At 41.9% G+C, this 21,300-nt stretch overlaps 1 protein-coding gene across 1 annotated transcript in view; it reads left to right on the plus strand.

Moving 5' to 3' along the window:
- The window catches only part of mthfd1l (methylenetetrahydrofolate dehydrogenase (NADP+ dependent) 1 like), a 179,048-nt gene that overhangs the window by 21,609 nt on the left and 136,139 nt on the right, over positions 1 to 21,300 (plus strand). The window contains exons 4-7 of the mRNA XM_087991755.1: positions 1,899 to 1,952; positions 3,114 to 3,235; positions 4,364 to 4,464; positions 4,554 to 4,690. Coding sequence (XP_087847881.1) covers positions 1,899 to 1,952; positions 3,114 to 3,235; positions 4,364 to 4,464; positions 4,554 to 4,690 — 414 coding nt within the window. The remainder of the gene's footprint in view (positions 1 to 1,898; positions 1,953 to 3,113; positions 3,236 to 4,363; positions 4,465 to 4,553; positions 4,691 to 21,300) is intronic.

A 21,300-nucleotide genomic window follows, 5' to 3' on the forward strand; every position in this document is an offset into this window, starting at 1 on the left:
ATATTTTACAGTTGAAGATTCTCCATAGGATCCACTTGGCTCCGGACCATTTGTCAAAATTTAAACCACTGGTATCTTCAACATGTCCCAAGTGCAAGGTCTGTACAAGTGCTCTTGCCCATTGTCTCTGGTCTTGTGTTAGGCTTTAACATATTGGAATGCTGTGGCGAGTGCAATGGAGAGGATTTTGGATGTAAGGGTGGAGAAGGACTCCATCTCTCTACTTCTGGGCCTGCCCATTGTATTCCCTGTAGAAGTGCATAAGAAAAGACTTCTCAATATTCTCATGTTCCGTACAAGAAAGAATATCTTGCTAAGTTGGATATCCGAAAACCTCCTGAGCCTGTCAAGTTTGCAGAAGATTGTTATGGAACATATTCCCTTGGATTTTCTCACAAATATGGTACACCACAAAACTGAGAATTCTTATGGCATACCTGGGCACAAATTTATCTGCCATGCTAACAAGGGTGTTTATATAACTGTAACGATTGTGTTTTACGAGTCCAATATTCAGGGAGGAGGAACTGGGAATGTATGAGCGTTTTGTTTGGCTGGGCTGAGTTTTTACTATTTATTAGTTTATTGGTTATTTATTTATTTAGTTAAAATAGCTATACTTTTTATCTGTACTTTTCTATATATGCTTATACATTTGTACATGATGGTGGGTTGGGTTTTTTAACTTGATTTTTTGTATTGTTTTGAATTGTATTGTTTTGCTAGTTTGTTTGTACTCTTTGCTACCTTCCCCCACCCTTCTCGCTGACCTATCACCTTCATGCCCACCCCCCACTCACCTATTGTCGTCTATGCTACTTTCTCCCCACCCCTACCCTCCTCTCATTTATCTCTCCACCCTTCAGGCACTCTGCCTGTATTTCTGATGAAGGGCATTTGCCCGAAACATCGATTTTACTGCCCCTCAGATGCTGCCTCAACTGCTGTGCTTTTCCAGCACTACTAATCCAGATTGTATTGTTTTGTACTTGTAATATTAAAAAATCTATTTTTCCAAGAAAAGTATATTTTAAAAAGCAGAAATGATCAAATGTAGACTAAATGAAAGAGTAAAAGTTCTACACAAAAAAGAAAAAGGAGTTTAGATTAGATTAGATTAGATTATTTACAGTGTGGAAACAGGCCCTTCGGCCCAACAAGTCCACACCGATGCGCAACCCACCCATTCCCCTACATTCACCCCTTTACCCCTTTACCTAACACTACGGGCAATTTAGCATGGCCAATTCACCTGACCTGCACATCTTTGGACTGTGGGAGGAAACCGGAGCACCCGGAGGAAACTCACGCAGACACGAGGAGAATGTGCAAACTCCACACAGTCAGTCGTCTGAGTCGGGAATTGAATCCGGGTCTCTGGCGCTGTGAGGCAGCAGTGCCAACCACTGAGCCACCATGCCGCCCACAGTTTGTTTATTCAGAGCTGTTCACAACCACAAGATATTTGAAAGCCTAATTTACAAACATTAAAATTTTTTGAAATGTGATAATGTGGGCAATTCAATAGTTAATTTATGCACAGCACGGTCCCACACAATGTGATCATGGTCAGATTTTGTTTTTTTGATGTTGATTGTGAGATTAATATTTATTAGGACACCACCGATGACTCCTCTGTTCCTCTTCAGAAAGTAATTGTTCACATGGCGCATGATCTTGAGAGATTAAATGGGGCCTTGATGCCATATTTCATTCTAATAGATCCTCTGTAATGTAGCACTCCTTCATATTGCCTGAGGATTAATCAGGCTTAATTATATTCTGACGCCTAGCATGGAATTCAGTTGTTTTAACTCTTATGTTCAAAGTTCTGTAAATATTCAAATTAATTATTTGGCGAATGTTATAATGTATTAAAATCTTTTTTTTAAAATTAGGTTGGCCTACATGTTGTTCATATATGTTTACCAGAAGAAACTGCGACAGGGGAGGTAACTGAATTTTCTCATCCTTATTTTTATAAGTTAACTTCTTAGACTGCTTCAAACGCCTGAAAATTGGGTGTAATATGGATGAACAGTTCACCATTGCTTAGTAATAAAGAGCAAAATTACTTCTATTCTTAATCAGGGCTTGTGCAGGTTACATAAAATTTCATAACTTGGTTCCATGTCTTACAATGTATGTATCCTAACAGATTTTTGCTGGTGTTTATGCTCTTTACTATCCTCCTGCCACATTATCCTACATTGCTTTCCCCATATAAACATTCACCTTCATCTTAAATACAGTTGTGTTCTTCACATTAACCAGTTTTTGTAATAGTAAATTTTACTCACTCAGCACTCTGGATGAAGAATGTTCTCTTAGTTTTGGACACTCCTGCAAAAGACAATATCTCTTCATTTACCTGATCATAACTTTAAAGACCTCAGGTAACCCCTCAGAACTCTCCGCTCCGGAAGAAAGAGTCAAAGGATTTCTTCTTGATTCTGGTATCATCCTTGTGGCTTTGGAGACCAGAACTGGCACACGTGTGGTCAGAACAAGGTTCCATATGGAGTTAACATAAACTTTTCAATTCAATCCCTCTAAAATTGTAGAAAAGCTGTTTTATAAACTTGATCTTAAATTGAAGCTTCCCACTACAAATTGTGACCTGGCAGCCTTCCACCCTCCATAAACCTGAGCTTGCACCAAGTCCAGTTCACTAATTGCCTCTGAGTTTACTGTTAAACGTTAACACAGTGAGGCAGCAACTTGATTTAAAGGTTCTAAGCCTTGTGTTCAAATGTCTGCTCCATAACTTCATCCCTCCATGTCTCTAGACCCTGATTTAGCCCCATAATTCACAAACTGTTCCTTCATTTTTGGTCACACTGTTTCCTTTACCCTACCATTGGTGGCTGAACCTTTAGTTGGCGTGGCTGTAAGTTACACAGTTTCATCCCAACACCTCTGTGTCTCTTTAGTTCCTCTTATGCTTTCCTTGAAACCAGTGTGCTTGACTCAGCATTTGGTTATCTGTCTTAATTTCTGTCTATCCAGCTTGATGGCAAATTCTGCTTGGTTATGTAATTATGAAATACTTTGATGCTCAAGTCCACATTATAAGTAGAAGTTGAGTAATTGTATTTTCCTTGATGGTACAGCTTTTAGATGAGATCATGAAGCTAAATGATGATCCTAAAATCAGGGGCTTGGTTCTGCCCCACAACCTTGTCATGAGTGATGCAGCAATAAATGCAGTGCTTCCTGAGAAAGATATTGATGGGTAAGTGTCCTCTATTTTTGGCAATATATAAGCATTCTCCACTAGCATCTGCTGGTGCATCATGAGAGTTTCACATTCATTGGAGAGGCAAGCCTTGGGGCAGATACAAATAGAATTTAAGACACATATTAATATTAAATTACAGAGCATGGATATCAGATGATTGCAAACATGATTTGAGAAGTGACCGGAGAATGGATAAGAGAAGCATAGCAAGGTAGTGCAGAATCAAATAGGACTGGGGAAGATAATGAAGTTAGGATATATTTGCTTATGTGGATAAGATTTAAAATCAAAGCACTTCTCCTTAGAGAAGCCAACATTGGGAAGGTGTTTTGACAAAAGAACTGAAAGTGACAGGAGACAAAAACTTTTATGTAAGAATGGACAGGATCTGGAATGGCCTGAGTGGTGAAAACAGATTTAGTTGTACCTTTCAAATAAAATTTGGATGAGCATCTGGAGGGGAGAGATATCAAGGCTACAGAGAAATGGTGGGGGTGTGGAAGAAACTAAGTTGCTTTTGAAGTGAGCCAATATTTTCTTACTGTGGTGTAACTGTTCTATCATTTTGTGCTGCAATAGCAGCTGATATAGGTCAATGAGCAGAGGGATGATGGGTGAATGCCTCTTGATTCAAGTTAGAGAACAGGATTTTGGATAAATTGAAGGTGATGACCGATGGAAAGCAGTCATTGGAAGCAGGGGAGTCTGGAGATGAAAACCACTTGTCAGTTAAATGCATGAAGTTTGCTAATCTCACAGTCAGAGGAGTAGTGCCAACACATTTTCAAAACACATTCTCTCAATGCAGGCATTGCGGGCAAAGCAGTTATTTAGTGCCTACACTAGTTACTCAGAGAAACTAGTTGGGATGTCCCATCTTGAATCATTGCAGTCTGTGATGTAGGTTCACCCACATCATTTGGAATGCCTGCTCTGCTGTTGAAAATACAGCATGTATGTGAGTGGCCCACATTTCTTTCTGCCCCATGCTAGGATTGTAGTGAATATTCAGGAAAATATACAGACTCTCTATTGTTGCGTAGAGTCTATGTTCTGTGTGGAAATTGATTTGCAACAAAATTCTGGTTTGTAACAATCTATTCATGTGTCCTTCCTTACCAGAATCACAGATGTTAATTTAGGAAGACTAGTCCGTGGGAATTTTAATGAATGCTTTGTACCACCGGCAGCAAGTGCAATAATAGAATTACTGGAACAAGCAGGTGAGAAGTGCAGGCACACCACATGGAATCACTCATTCCTCAAACATGTAGTGGCCTCTGCATTGACTCCTTTTACACCTGTCTTACAGATTTGTGCGCTTTTGGAAAGAAGGTCTTAATTGTAGGTGAGAATGGTTCACGAGAAGCAACCCTGCAGAAACTTTTACAGATGAAAGGGATGGTAGTTGTGAACTGCCAATGGCAGAACACAAACATCACGGAACTGGTAAGAACCCTCATTCAACCTGTGAGGTATTGAAAATAGGAGAAAGCAGTTTAAAATTAAACACTAAATAAAAACTGAAACCTTTCGCTTCCAGTTCAGTGAATTCTGAAACATTAATTCTGATTTCTTTCACATGCTGCCAGATGTGCTTAACTTTTCCAGCAATTTTTGTTTTTGTTTAAACACTACTTAGAAGTTTCAGTCAAATAGTTCATTAAAACTAACTTCAAAGAAAAGAGTTAACAAAATTCTGAGAGGAATTGCCTAAACCAAGTAAGTAGTTTTTACCATGTGAAATATATTTCTCAATATGTTTTCAATTGCTATTTTACGCAATTTCCTTTTAGCTGAATTTCAGAAATGCACTACAAGAAAATCATTTAAAATTTTGCAAAAAAAGGGAAAATTTGAGGAAATCATTCTTGCAGTTCACATGATTTTTTACCTCTTTTTCTTGAAGCTGTTTAGTTGTTGCAGAGAATTATAGGATATCTCTGGAGAGGAAAAATGCAAGTGCTTTTCCTATACCTGAAATTTTGCTGTAGTCAATGTTTTTTGTGCCCAGTTCAGGTATCCTCAAAGTTTGGAGCTAGGGAAAAGGCAGAAAAAAGCTGCTTTGGAATAATTCTTTTTCACTTGTTCAAGGGATGTGGGTGGCATTGGCAAGGCCAGCATTTGTTTCCCATCCTTAATTGCTATTGAGAAGGTGTTGATGAGCTTCAGCTAATGTAGTCTATGTGCTATAGGTGTATCCACAGTGCTATTAAGGAGTTCTAGGATTTTGATCCACTGACAATAAAGGAGCAGCAATGTAGTTGCAAGTCACAATGGTGTGCAACTTGGATGGAACTTGTAGGTGGTGGTGTTCCCAAGCATCTGCTATTCTTGTTCTTCTATGTTGTGTAGATTGCAGGTATGGAAAGTGGTGTTGAAGCAGGCTTCATGATATACTGCAATGCATCTTGTTATGCTGTCACTGTGAAGGGAGTGAATGTTACAGTTGGAGGATGGATTTCTAATACGATAGGCTGCTTTGTCTTGGATGATGTTGAGCTGCTTGAGTATTGTTGGAAGTGCACCCATCCAGGCAATTGAATAGTATGGAGTCCAGGATGTCAGGTAAGCCATCTGATAAAAACAGTGGAGGATTCAAGAGAGTTTGTGATGGGATAAAGTTGACAGTCAGCTGTATATATGTGAAAACTTGACACTGTTCCCACTTCTGGATCAGTGGTGCTGGAAAAGCACAGCAATTTAGGCAGCATCCGAGGACAGGCAAAATCGATGTTTCGGGCAAAAGCCCTTCATCAGGAATAAAGGCAGAGAGCCTGAAGCGTGGAGAGATAAGCTAGAGGAGGGTGGGGGTGGGGAGAAAGTAGCATAGAGTACAATAGGTGAGTGGGGAAGGAGACAAAAGTGATAGGTCAGGGAGGAGAGGGTGGAGTGGATAGGTGGAAAAGGAGCTAGGTAGGTTGGACAAGTCCGGACAGGTCAAGGGGACAGTGCGGGCTGGAAGTTTGAAACTAGGATGAGGTGGGGGAAGGGGAAATGAGGAAGCTGTTGAAGTCCCCATTGATGCCCTGGGGTTGAAGTGTTCCGAGGTGGAAGATGAGGCGTTCTTCCTCCAGGCGTCTGGTGGTGAGGGAGCGGCGGTGAAGGAGGCCCAGGACCTCCATATCCTCGGCAGAGTGGGAGGGGGAGTTGAAATGTTGGGCCACGGGGCGGTTTGGTTGATTGGTGTGGGTGTCTCAGAGATGTTCCCTAAAGCGCTCTGCTAGGAGGCGCCCTGTCTCCCCAATGTAGAGGAGACCGCATCGGGAGCAACGGATACAATAAATGATATTGGTGGATGTGCAGGTAAAACTTTGGAAGTGGAAGGCTCCTTTAGGGCCTTGGATAGAGGTGAGGGAGGAGGTGTGGGCACAGGTTTTACAGTTCCTGTGGTGGCAGGGGAAAGTGCCAGGATGGGAGGGTGGGTCGTGGGGGGGCGTGGACCTGACCAGGTAGTCACGGAGGGAACGGTCTTTGCGGAAGGCGGAAAGGGGTGGGGAGGGAAATATATCCCTGGTGGTGAGGTCTGTTTGGAGGTGGCGGAAATGTCGGCGGATTTTATGCGGAGGTTTGTAGGGTGGAAGGTGAGCATCAGGGGCGTTCTGTCCTTGTTACGGTTGGAGGGGTGGGGTCTGAGGGCGGAGGTGCGGGATGTGGACGAGATGCGTTGGAGGGCATCTTTAACCACGTGGGAAGGGAAATTGCGGTCTCTAAAAGAAGGAGGCCATCTGGTGTATTCTATGGTGGTACTGGTTCTCCTGGGAGCAGATACGGCGGAGGCGGAGGAATTGGGAATATGGGATGGCATTTTTGCAAGAGATAGGGTGGGAAGAGGTGTAATCCAGGTAGCTGTGGGAGTCGGTGGGTTTGTAAAAAATGTCAGTGTCAAGTCGGTCGTCACTGATGGAGATGGAGAGGTCCAGGAAGGAGAGGGAGGTGTCGGAGATGGTCCAGGTAAATTTAAGGTCAGGGTGGAATGTGTTGAAGTTGATGAATTGCTCAACCTCCTCGTGGGAGCACGAGGTGGCGCCAATGCAGTCATCAATGTAGCGGAGGAAGAGGTGGGGAGTGGTGCTGGTGTAATTACGGAAGATCAACTGTTCTACGTAGCCAACAAAAGAGACAGGCATAGCTGGGGCCCATACGTGTGCCTATGGCTACCCCTTTGGTCTGAAGGAAGTGGGAGGATTCAAAGGAGAAATTGTTAAGGGTGAGGACCAGTTCGGCCAAACGAATGAGAGTGTCGGTGGAAGGGTACTGTTGGGGACGTCTGGAGAGGAAAAAACGGAGGGCTTGGAGGCCCTGGTTTTGGCGGATGGAGGTGTAGAGGGATTGGATATCCATGGTGAAGATGAGGCGTTGGGGACCGGGCAAACTGAAGTCTTTGAGGAGGTGGAGGGCGTGGGTGGTGTCTCGAACGTATGTGGGGAGTTCTTGGACTAGGGGGGATAGGACAGTGTCGAGGTAGGTAGAGATGAGTTCAGTGGGGCAGGAGCATGCTGAGACAATGGGTTGGCCAGGGTGGTCAGGCTTGTGGATCTTGGGAAGGAGGTAGAACCGGGCAGTGCGGGGTTCCCGGACTGAGGTTGGAAGCTGTGGGTGGGAGATCTCCTGAGGTGATGAGGTTCTGTATGGCCTGGGAGATGATGGTTTGGTGATGGGGGGTGGGGTCATGGTCGAGGGGGCAGTAGGAAGAGGTGTCCTCGAGTTGGCGTTTGGCTTCAGCGGTGTAGAGGTCAGTGCGCCAGACTACCACTGCGCCCCCTTTATCCGCTGGCTTAATGGTGAGGTTGAGCTTAGAGCAGAGGGATTGGATGGCTGCACGTTGTGAGGGTGAGAGGTTGGAGTGGGGGAGGGGGGTCGACAGATTGAGGCGGTTAATGTCCAAGTGGCAGTTGGAAATGAAGAGGTCGAGGGCAGGTAATAGGCCAGCGCGGGGTGTCCAGGTGGATGCAGTGTGTTGGAGGTGGGCGAAGGGGTCCTCGGAAGGTGGGCGGGAGTCCTGATTGTGAAAGTAAGCTCGGAGTCTGAGGCGACGGAAGAAGTGTTCGATGTCACGGCGTGTACTAAATTCATTATGTGGACGGAGGGGGATGAAGGTGAGACCTTTGCTGAGGACTGATCGTTCGTCCTCAGTGAGTGGGAGGTCTGGAGGGATGGTGAAAACTCGGCAGGGCTGGGAGCTGGGATCTGGTGTGGGTGTGGAGCTGGGAGTGGGGTCGGAGCCAGTACCTAGAGTGGGAGTGATGGTGGGGAGAATCGGGGTGGAGGCATGAGCAGGGGTAGTGTTCCCCTCGTTGTACCTCGTCGAGGTAGTGTTTTACCTCGTTGATTTTACTGTTCCCACTTGATAGCCTCTAAATAAGAAATCAGAGGGGGTCTGTGGGGGACACCAGAGGTAATGGCACTGGAATAGGAAAGGAAATCATCTCAGCTGATACTTTCGTTAAAATTAGATGGCTAAAAATGGATTAAGATAAGATTGGCCAATGGCTAGAGACTGAGGACATTGCATATATATTCTGGAATTTAGAAGAATGAAATACTATCTCATTATAACATAAAAATTCTAAAGAACTTAACAGAGAAACACAGATTCCTTCCCCTGACTGGAAATCTAGGAGGCATAACCTCAGTAATGAGGTGATCATTTAACACGAAAATGAGAAGAGAGAGCGTGATTATTAATCTTTGAAATTCTCTGCTCTATCATTGATTATATTTATGTTGAGAGAGGCAGGTTTTTGATCTCAGGGAATCAAGGATATAAGGAACTGGAGAAGGAAAGTGAAGTTGTATTGAGGATCTGCCATAATTGTATTGAAAGTGGATCGCGATTGAAGTTTGTGTTGTCTATTTCTGTTCCTGTTTCTCTTCATTTTTAACCAGATGGAAAAGGATGATGTAGTCAACCATATCTAAAGCTGTGAAGTTGAATGATATGCTCAAGTCCATGTCGAGTGGGACTTTCCAGTCCATTTATTGTAGATTTAAGGCCTGACAAATGTAAAACTACCCATTTTTCTGATGAATTTATTTGATGTAGAATTGAAAATATGTGGCATTAATTTGCAATTGAGGACATCGTTGAACACTTTGAATTTGAATTTGAAAAATTCAACTTGCATGTAATGCTGCTTTGCGCTTGAGACCGGCTGATGAATCCCAGGACACGAGATCATTTTGTTTAAATTCTGAATTCTTGCATTATTTGTGGAGTTCAGTAATTTGAAAGGAATGCTGACAATTCATAGCGTTCTGTTGGGCAAGTAATTAAAAATTAACAAACTTTAAGTTTAGATTTTAGCAAACCTGTTTCAATTGACTTTGAGTGAAACAATACGGTTTCTAAGTAAGCGTTATTACAAAACTTGAAAGCTAGGCAATGCTAACCCTAAAGCTTCAAAAGGGGGTTAGATTAGATAGATAGATTAGATAACATACAGTGTGGAAACAGGCCCTTCGGCCCAACAAGTCCATACCCACCCGCCGAAGCGCAACCCACCCATTCCCCTACATTTACCCCTTTACCTAACACTACGGGCAATTTAGCATGGCCAATTCACCTGACCCAGCCCCTTTCCATAAAAAAAATTGATGATAGTATTCTGCCTACCGTGAGCTGATTCAAAAATCTGCTGTTCCTCTCTTGCACCTCGTCACCTCTTATTAATGTATCACCCTTGAGCTCATTGCATTGGTTTCTGGTCTGACAATGCCTCAAATGATTTCATTGTTCATATCATTGCAAGGAATGGCCTGTTCTATCCTGTAGCCTTTTCCATGAGGCTACCATGAGAGAATTCTTATCACTTCATCTTCATTTTTAACCTGTCATGTATAACTCACCTTTTTTGTCCTACAATTGTTGGTTCTGCTTTCACCTGTGTGCACTCTAATCTCTGGAATATCCTCCACCCATAACCTGAATGCTACTTAAAATTCACCTCCTCCCGACCTTTTTGGATAATTTGTTCTAAGTCTGACTGTGCTGCTTAGGTGTTTAGGTTGTTTTGCTATGCTTAAGGCACAAATGCAAACTCTTTGAAAGCAAGTTTTTGAACTGAAATTTTAGTAGGATTGCTTGCATTATGTATATGAAAATCTGAAAGAGTGTACAAGTTTTATTTTCTAGTACAGACGTTAGTTCTCACTTTAGACAGTTTGGTGTATTTCCCTCTCAACAGATAGTTAGAATTTTTTTTAACGGTTGGGATTTTTCCTCAATTTCATTGAAAAACTATTTGCAAATTATGAATTATTCATTTTTTTAAAATCTGTGGAAATGAAATGACAAAACAAGGATTTCAGAAATGTCTCCAGTGTTACAAACAGTAAATTTGGAAATTGAAGTTGTCCCAGATGCGTATTCTTTAAAGCACCAGACTTAGTACCTCCTCCAAAGCTTTTCTTTCCACTCCCATCTTCAACTTTTTTTCTCCACCCTGCAACCTGATAGTCCCTTTCCTTGCCATTGGATAATTGGCAAGTATACCATGGAGAGAACCTTCAGGCCAAGAGGAAGGAGTGAGTGTACTGGCAAAACAAGCTAGGATTTCACAGAAGTACTACACCATTGGTTAGTCATCACTTGAAATAGTTGAAGTGTATGAAATTGTTTGATTTCTATAGTATGGTCTTCTGAAGTGACATTTTATGACATTGTGATGGCGGGGAGGCTTTAGCAGCTGAAAATTGTAGGATTAACAGCATTTTAACCACAAGCAGCAGTAATTCCAAGAAATTCAAAAACTACCACACAAGGGGTAGTAAGAATGGGAAATATAAACTCTGCTTTCCAGCCAAGCCCATATCCTGTGAATTAAAAGTAGTGTTTGCATTAGCTGTGAATGATTCAAGAGAGGGAAAAAAAATTCTGAAGCTTGTTATCCTCCCCTTTCTTCTCTTTCATACACTTCCAGTCTATCATCACATTGTAATTTTTCAGTCTGGCGGTTATAGTAACAAGATTTACTTCTGCTTGTAATTTGTCCCGGAGATCGTACCTTTGGTAGTCTGGAATAAAAAAAAACTCTTACAGACAGCTTAGTTTAACTTTAATCATCCCCTTCATTTACTAATAGCATCACTGTTACAACATAACACTGGTACCTATAAGCTAAACTAACTGGGTTCTAATAACCCAGGAGATTAGAACATCAGCTGTTGAAGAGCCCTGGCAGGCTACTCTGTACTATCATAAACAAACTGTCTTTATACACAAGTTTACAAATGCTTTATTGCCACAAATACACAAAGTTAACAAAAGCACTGCATGTTCTGAACTAGTGTTAATACTGAAGGACAATAATTTGGGACAGAAGTTAATTGATAGTTTCGTTTCGAGTTCAGAATCAAACATTGCTATTAATTTCACAAAGGAACAATTGTGAATGTTATCACTCGTCCTGTTTATGCCGATTCACTGATGTTAAGGCAAATGTTCTTAATTGATTTACCCTCCCTGCCTGTCAATTTTCTAGTGTGCAGCAAATGTGTTCTATAATTCAAAATTGCATTTTAGTCTAAATGTTTAAGGACAAGTTTTAAGACTACAAACTTTTTCACCCCCCCCTTGTCATTTCATGACAACTACATAGCTTATATAAGTATAATTAGTCTATTTAGTCGATTTGAATACTTAATAAGTCAAGTGCCTCCTCTGGCGAGTCATTATCCGGAAGAGCAGAATCTGGAAGATACTGAATTTCAGCATGGAAGTTCGGGCATGGAGCTACAGGGGTAGACAGGGGTAGACAAGGGTCAATTAACCAGGTTCCTCTTTGGCTTAGGTGAAAAGCAACGTCATAGAGATGTACAGCATGGAAACAGACCCTTCGGTCCAACCCATCCATGCCGACCAGATATCCCAACCCAATCTAGTCCTACCTGCCAGCACCCGGCCCAAATCCCTCCAAACCTTTTCTATTCATATACCCATCCAAATGCCTCTTAAATGTTGCAATTGTACCAGCCTCCACCACTTCCTTTGGCAGCTCATTCCATACACATACTACCCTCTGTGTGAAAAAGTTGCCCCTTAGGTCTCTTTTATATCTTTCCCCTCACCCTAAACCTATGCCCTCAATTTCTGGACTCTCCCACCCCAAGGAAAAGACTTTGCCTATTTTCCCTATCCATGTCCCTCATAATTTTGTAAACCTCAAAGGTCACCCCTCAGCCTCCGACGCTCCAGGGAAAACAGCCCCAGCCTTTTCAACCTCTCCCTATAGCTTAAATCCTCCAACCCTGACAACATCCTTGTTAATCTTTTCTGAACCCTTTCAAGTTTCACAACATCTTTCCAATAGGAAGACCATAATTGCACGCAATATTCCAACAGTGGCCTAACCAATGTCCTGCAGAGCTGCAACATTACCTCCCAACTCCTGTACTCAATACTCTGTCCAATAAAGGAAAGCATACCAAGCGCCGCCTTCACTAGCCTATTTACCTGCGACTCCACTTTCAAGGAGCAAACGTACGGTCCATTTCATGCATAAGCCGATGACAATGTATATTCCTAGGGTGAGACCAAGGACTATCGGTACGTCCCACCCGATCAATCTGCACAGCGACCATAGCCAGCAAGTAACACTCCATCCACGTGAATGTGATGACAGTGGGGCAGGTATCTTCCCTGCGTCTTGACCCGTTTTGTTGATAATCTGTCATCCAAAATGTCCTTTGAGAAATCATCGATGTAGGTGCAACATTACGGGCCAGTGACAGAACAAGCCCCTCATTCTTTAGCAAGCAGGAAATCTAGCACTAGCCGATTCTGAAGCGTCATCATTCGAGTCTCCTGTAACTTTGTTCACCAGCTTTAAAGCGTGGGCAGTTGAGTTGGCAAGTTTTTCGATATCATACGCAAAGTCAGGTATCTGACCGAGGGCCATCTCAACACCCCAGCCAAGAATAAGATCTCCTCCCAGCAACCTGGACCACCAGGTTTGTTGATGGAAGATGTTGTGTAAGTCCCATTTTGTTTTTCCTCTACTTTTTGTTACGTACTGATTCACATGTTGGTGGGCGTTCCATTCATCATCTATTTTAGGTAGTTCATGGTGGAGGGTAAAAAGTGGTAAGATGTGTACTAGGGTACAACATCAGCACCAGTCATTGGGTAAATATGGGTAGGCTTTGTTTTTGCATAGCCAATGAAGGCTAAAAGGTGTTCCAAGGGTGCACATCTGTGAGTGAATGATGAATCCACTCAGAGCGAGAGCTGAATCTTGTAAACAGTGGGTGCTATCAAACGTTCTGTTGTCAAGGTGTATTAATGGATAGAGAGTAGGAGTATGACCAGTGTCTTTGATAAAATTTTTACATAGTTTTTGTTTCACTTGCCCCATGTCGTGGGTACCAGAAAGTCTTTCAACTCACCATTCTAACAGTGGAACAGTGCTAACGTTTATTCCTTTGTTTGTTAGTGCACTTCACACAGTGACACGCTTCTTGTACCGAAGGGGTTTTTCCATTACAAATGAGAGATTTGCATAAATCGATGAGTCCTATTCATACATTGTACATCAGAATGATGGAAGAGTGAGTAAATAACACATGTATCAGGAGGTTTAGCTTGAATAAAGAAACCACTAGTAACAGGAGTAGGATTGGGAGTGTATAATATTTTTGGTCTTTCTTCATTTTTCCAGCTTGTCTTGTTAATTACAGTAGCTACTGAATATAGGAAACATGTAAAGGTATTTCTGTCAGTGGCGGTAGGTCAGATAGGTGAGGATTCCTTCGAGAAAGCATAGGTGATCAGTCTCATGGCAATAAGTGCCTTAGGGTTTGATGATTTCGGCATTGTGTGTTTAATACTGCAATCTATACTGTTCATTTTGAGAGGGGAACAGACAAGCATTTCAAAGTAATAGTTTTCAGTTGACGGAGCGGATAAGGTTATGGAATTGTGCCATCTCATGATGACTGGCATAGAGTGTTGCAAGGATGACAATAAGGTCGATAGTGATGTTTGGATACACAGTGTGAGTAGTTTAAATGAGTTTTAGCTGAGTAGCTGCATTCCTGACTTCCAATGGTATTAGTACGGGTTTCATTTATGCAGTCATATTGGAGTTTTAGCTGGTCTTATTTGGACGCATGTACTTGGGTTGAGTTTTCATCAGTATTAAAACTAGGACTGTGAGGGGGATACAAGAATGTCCTTCTACCTTTACTGCAGTTTCAGTTGTCAAAAGAACTTGATAAGGGCCTTTCCAACAGGGCCCCAAGTTTTCACGATTAAAGTCTTTAAGTAGTATGTAATCACCAGGGTTAATATCTTTAAACGTTGGAGCTCTCTCTTCTTCCTTCCCAGGTACTCGACAGGCTTCTTTGACCTGTTGATGATAAGATTGTAATGCTTTGGTTAGCTTAATCAGGTATCTGTGCATCTCTTCTGCCATGACATGCACATTAACAGTGTGTTGGGCAGTTAATGATGCAGATTAGGGAGTCCTCAGGGCTTTCCATATTATCAGTTCAGCAGCTGAGAATCCCGTTTTTTTTCTGTGTCATGGTTCTCATATTAACAAGGGCAATTGGGAGTACTTGCAGTCAACTAAGGCCTGTATCTTCTACCAACTTGCTTAGCTGACCTTTTTAAGGTAGCATTGGCTCTTTCTACAATAACTTCTGCTCTGAGATGGTTGGCACAATGGAATTTTTGATTCCTATTCAAGCTCCTACATAGTGTCTTCTTTAGTTCTGCACAGAAGTGGGGGCCATTATCGGAAGAGATCGTAACTGGTATTCCAAATCTGGGTATGATTTCCCTTAGTAGAATTTTACAAATAGTTGTTGCTGTGCAGTCAGTACAGGGATAAGCTTCAATCCATTTACTAAATGCATTGATCGTCAGCCAGCAATGCTTAAAACAATGACATCTAGGTAATTCTATAAAATCTAACTGGATAATATCAAAAGGTCCACGTGGTAAGGGAGTTTCACCTGGTGGACACTTTACTCCTTTCCTGGGATTATGCTTTTGACCAATTTGTCAATTTGCAGCTGTTTGTCTTGTTTTTTCTTGCAGGTGGGGATTCCACCAAGTTTGGAGAATTCTGTCCACCATTCCCTCCTTACCTACATGTGTATGAACATAATCAACTGAAATAGGCAAAAGAGAGTCAGGCAAACATGTCTGTCCTACCAGCATAACCCAAAGCTTATTGTAACTATTTGCATAACAACCATGGTTCATCCATTTTTGTTTTTCCTGATCAGGGTCGTCCCCCTGATGGGTCTGTATTTGCTCTAAGTCAGGCATGGTCAGGTGTCCGAAGAAGAAATAGGAGAGTTTCCCTTTGGTTTCCTATTCATCATTTGAGTAACCGTGTCTTTTTGCTCAAAAGTTGCTTTCTTAGCATCTGCATCAGCGGCATTGTTGCCTTTAGTGACATTGGAAGCATCAGAGAAGAGAGCAGAACATTAGGTAATTGCCAATTGAGAGGGAAATTGAATAGCACTGAGGAGATTAGCAACATAGGTAGCATTGAGAATGCTGTTTCCTGATGAGGCAAGGAAGCCAGAGTTGATCAAAATCTGGATGCAGGAAGGCATACCCTGAGCAACAGAGTCAAGCTTAGTAGAATAAAATGCAACAGGGTGCCAAGAGGAGCCATGTTGCAGGGCGAAAACAGCTGTAGTACAAATGTCAAGGATGGGAAAAGGTTTTGTGTGGTAAGGTGGGGAGGGTGACCAAGAGGTTGCCAGCTGCTTCCACTTTGGTGATTAACTGGGGGCTGCTTTGGGAAAGGGCAGTTCTTGGACCAATGTCCTGGTTGATTACAGTTGAAACAAACGTGTGATTGTTGGGGGATTCTAGTGGGTGGGGGGAGGTGCTGAAAAGTCGTGAGAGGATGTGTAGGGAGTAAGGGGCATCATGGTTTGTTGGGGAGGATATATAGGAGGACTCCAAGATCCATTGGGATGTTGTGAATACACGGTACCAGTCCTACTGTCCTCCCATACTGGATGATGGTATGAGGGTTCCATTTGATAGCCTGACTGACCGCACAGACGCAAAGGTCTATTTTGAATCCTAAGTTTAGGTTTAGCCCCTGTAGTTTGGGCAAGTTCGTTTTTGACCTTGCTGATGGTAGCCTTACTGTTGGGATCCTTTAGTTCCCAGAAGTAACAGACCTCTCGGCTGAATTGTGCAACCGCAGTATCTTGCTAGTGAACGTTGTGGTTTTTAATAGCTTTCTGTACTGATCAGGTAAGACAGTCATACACAGGACATTAAATTGGAGTGATCACCTTTGTGGTTTGTTAGCGTCACCAGAGTAAGTGCCATAGCATTCCTTAAAACAGGTAAGGAACTCCTTAGCCCCTTTGCCCGAGCTGGGTTTACATGTTAAGACTTTACCCACATCAACTGCGTGACACACTGCTTGTTGGAGACAGGTGGTAATCCAATCTGATTTGTTAGGTGCTGGATTACAAGCTATGTATGATTATTACACTAAAATTTCTAAGAACTCAGCCCATTTATCAGGGGAAAGGGGAAGTAGGTCTTGGGAGGCAGTATTATAAATGGTCCTAATCCTCTTAATGTAATTAACAAATCCCTCCGGATTCTTTCCATAATCTGGAGCCTTATTGATAATTCTTGAGAGTTCATGAGGTTTCCATGGTTGATAAAGATCCACAAATTGGGCTTGTCCTGGGTTCAAGGCCAATGGGTTAGGAACTCTTCTATTTGGGAAATGTCTCTTTGGCCCTCCCCATCAGGGTGAGTGCAAGGACTGATATTAAGGTCCTGAAACCTTGATTGCAATTTATCAATATCTTTGGGATTTATTAGTATTGGGAGAGTGAAAATCAAAGGAGTCTCTTCTGTGTTCCCTCCACGTTTTAATTCACTCCCAGTGTGGTGGCCAACGGGTTCATGGTAAGCTGAATCTTTATTCAGCTGAACAGTTCGGGGAAGGGCATGGGTCTTGGCATGTTCGTCCTCAGAGTAGGGAGGGGAGTTCAGGCAACTTCTTGTTTTATGAATCGTGTTTGCCTTGGCCATACTGTGGATGAGTTTTGAAGAGGGAACCGGAGGAGGTCAGCTCACAGGACGAGAGGCGTAAAATATTTCCTCCAAATCAGTGCCCATTTCTAATCCGCAGGTGGATCAGAGTTCTTTAGTAATGGGTTTTGGGAGAGGGTCGGGTCGGTATAAGGGACAATCTTTGTTGTCAGTCTCATCCTGCATGGCTGCAGTCTGTTGTTTATTCACCAGTTTTCCTTTGATGTTTCAGCATAGGTTCTGAATCTTTGCTTTCCATTTTATTTTCTCTCTAGCCAATTCCAATTTTGTTTCTAAGTCATGTGCTTCACATTTGCTTTTAGTTCTGTCCAATTTAGTTCAGTTCCATCCTCAGTTAATGGACTAATTCCACTTTTAATACAGTTTGTCTCCATGATGATTGCATGGATTTTTTCCATTTTTCCCTAGCTACCTTTTTCCACACTGATATGCCTTCTCTCTGCTTACTTTTCTTTCTTTTTTCCCAAATCCCTTGTTCAATTTTAATGAGTAGAGTCAAATCATGTGTGCCTCCTAGAGGCCAATCCTTATACTGTTGAGCGGCTGCAGCTGATATTCTCCTTAATTAGGGTACAGACTTATTATTTCTTTTAGGGGACATCTGTCTTCCATCTTAGCTAGGGTCACACCCAAATGTATCCTACCTCGTTTTAATCTTCACAAAACTACTGATCTACACGGGCTCCAACCCACAAAACACAAACATTCACTCACCAAGCAAATGTGCATCCAAACCGAATCTCAAAGGGTTAAACTTTCTGCAAGCTGCAGGGAATCAACGTTGAGTGTGTCTGTCTGTCTATCTCACTCACTCTCTCTCACATTTTAGAAGATAATCTCGACCTGAACCTTTCACGAATCAACAACCTGACAATGAACAGCAAGGGTAGTGATTTCTGCAAAACGTTCTCAACATTCTAAACCCTGACAGTTTAAATAGGTATTAAAAACAGAAACTATCTCATTTAGCGTTCCATCAGGATACCTTGAGAATGAAATGGAGGAAGCAGCGCACAAAGAGCGATTGAGGTATAATCTTATCATGTGAACTCATTGGTCTCGAGTCCGAACCTTAGGTGGAGCTTCTTTTTTCCAGTTTTATTCAAACTTGTTGGAACCCTGTTCGCAGTGCCAAATTGATAAAGTACAGATTTAAGACGGTCCAGGGAATTCCTTATGAACCCAACCTGTAAGCCTCTCTTAGTTCGTCCTGGCGATTGTACCTTTGGTAGTCTGGAATAAAACAAGCTTAACAGTTTAGTTTAATTTTAATCTTCCTTTACTAATAGCATCACTGTTACAACATAACACTGGTACCTATAAGCTAAACTAACTGGGTTCTAATAACCCAGGAGATTAGAACATCAGCTCTTCAAGAGCCCTAGCAGGCTTCTCCGTTGTACTATCATAAACAAACTATTTTTGTACACAGCTTACAAAGGCTGTACTGTTACAAACACAAAAAGTTAACGAAAGCACTGCATGTTCTGAACTAGACAGATAATAGTGAAGGACAATAATTTGGGACAGAAGTTAATTGATACAGAGTTTCATTTCGAGTTCAGAATCAAACATTGTTATTAATTTCACAAAAGAACAACTGTGAATGTTATCACTCGTCCTGTTTATACAGATTCACTGATATGTGAATGTTCTTAATTGTTTTACCCTCCCTGCCTGTCCGTTTTCTAGTGTGCAGCAAATGTGTTCTATAATTCAAAGTTACATTTTAGTCTAAATGTTTAAGGCCAAGTTTTAAGGCTCTAAACTTTCTCAAAATGATAGCCTAATATTTTAATATTTTTTATGGAGTTGAGGTTGAAAGATTGTGGTCAGTGGAGAGTGTGGTTTAAAGACTGACAACGCAGCCCCCAACTCTCAACAGTGGCACGACTTAGGCTTCAACAGAATAACATCTGGAAAAAGAAATTTAAGCATGCTATTATTTTGCATGCCATGTCAGCTTAGAATGGATGTTGCAACATTGATTGTGCCTCTTGAGCCTTGTTAGTTTCCTTATTAGAGAGATACAACACAGAAACGGAAATATGATTTGAGTCTCGTGTTCCTGTTCTGGAGAAAGAAACCCTGCATCTATGTTGCTCCTGTCCATGCACCTTTCCAAATGCATTGTAAACAGAGCATGGTGGTTGTTATATGCACAAGGTTTTTATGTTTGTTATGAATTGTCATCTTTAATTCTAGGTAAACTAGTGTAAGAAGAGTCTTGTAAGCTTTGAACTCTGCCTGACAACAAGCCTGGTTGTCTTGGTTCATTTAAGGACAGTGAACTCCACTTAATTTATAGGTTTGAAGGTGCAAGTTGTTCACATCTCTAGACAATGTAGTTGTGCTATCTGTGGGTGGACCTAATTAGTCTTCTAGTTTCACAGGGAGAGGTGTTATGACTGTCAGGTTTTATAAACCATTACAATTTAAGCAGTCCATTTAATTATGAGATAGAGTGGAATTTTGGGTTCAGAAGATAAATACTTTGCATTTCTACCTGGATGCAAGGCTTACATAATTCCCAATGCCATTAGAACAATCAATTGAAGACACTGTGATGTAGGATTGCAGGTTTCCTAAGATATCACTGAATCTCTGAGAAAATACTGATATTACTGGTCACAGTGACAAACACTGGTGGGAGCTTATGCTCAGATTGAAGTGACAGTTCATGAAGATTTAAAGGAAGCTTCAGTATAACTCTCAGTAAATAATCAGTTTTGGGATTAGAAGTTACCAGGTTCAGAATGGAACAATGATGTAAGTCTTGGGATGCTGGGAGTACACTGACTATTTCCTTGAGAATAAAGCATACTTAAGAGCTGGTGTAAGATATAATTGTAGTCAGAAACTTTTGTTCATATTCAAAGCTAAGTGGGGAATTTCCTGACTGTAGTTTAGAGTATGTCACCAATTGAATAGTCTATAATTTTGGTTGCATTGCTACCGAGACCAACATTTATTGTCCATCCCTAATTGTCCAGAGGCAACTCCTTCTGTGAAGCAGGTTACTTTTTACAATAAATCAACAATGGTTACATGGGTGCTTCTTGAAAGTAGAGTTGCAGGTAGATAGAATAGTGACGAAGGCATTTGGTATGCTTTCCTTTATTGGTCAGAGTATTGAGGACAGGAGTTGGGAGGTCATTGTTGGGACTGTACAGGACATTGATTAGGCCACTTATGGAATATTGCATGCAATTCTGGTCTCCTTCCTATCGGAAAAATATTGTGAAACTTGAAAGGATTCAGAAAGATTTACAAGGATGTTGCCTGGGTTGGAGGATTTGAGCTATAGGGAGAGGTTGAATAGGCTGGGGCTGTTTTCCCTGGAGCGTTGAAGGCTGAGGGGTGACCTAGTAGAGGTTTATAAAATCATGAGGGGCATGGATAGGGTAAATAGGCAAAGTCTTTTCCCTGGGGTGGGGGAGACCAGAACTAGAGGGCATAGGTTTAGGGTGAGAGGGGAAAGATATAAGAGATGTAAGGGGCAACTTTTTTTCATGCAGAGGGTCGTGCTTGTGGAATAAGCTGCCAGAGGAAGTAGTGGAGGCTAGTACAATTTAAAAGGCATTTAGATGGGTATATGGATAGGAAGGGTTTGGAGGGATATCGGCCGGTTACTGGTAGGTGGGACTAGATTGGCTTTGGATATCTGGTTGGCATGGATGAGTTGGACCAAAGGGACTGTTTCCGTGCTGTACATCTCTGGCTCTATTAGGCTGGTTTTTGAAATTTCAGATATTTAAACTTTTTTTTATTGAATTACTCTTGTCCCCAGAACCTTGCCTGAGGTTCTGGGTTACTGATATTGTAAAATTGCCACTATGCCATCATCTCCAATTGTTACTGTAAAATCCAACTATATTTTAAAAAGTTTTGATTTATATGGAGACTGTAATATTATTATTAAATGTTGTGACTTGTGTGACAGAATGCCTTTAACCCTGATCAGTTCTTGATTATCCCATCCTTGAATCGTTGAACAGAGGTCTCCTTT

This window comes from Chiloscyllium plagiosum, unplaced genomic scaffold (assembly GCF_037043375.1).
Source record: "Chiloscyllium plagiosum isolate Xiang-an unplaced genomic scaffold, Cpla_swu_hap1 HiC_scaffold_10, whole genome shotgun sequence".
In the NCBI taxonomy this organism is placed as follows: Eukaryota; Metazoa; Chordata; class Chondrichthyes; order Orectolobiformes; family Hemiscylliidae; genus Chiloscyllium; species Chiloscyllium plagiosum.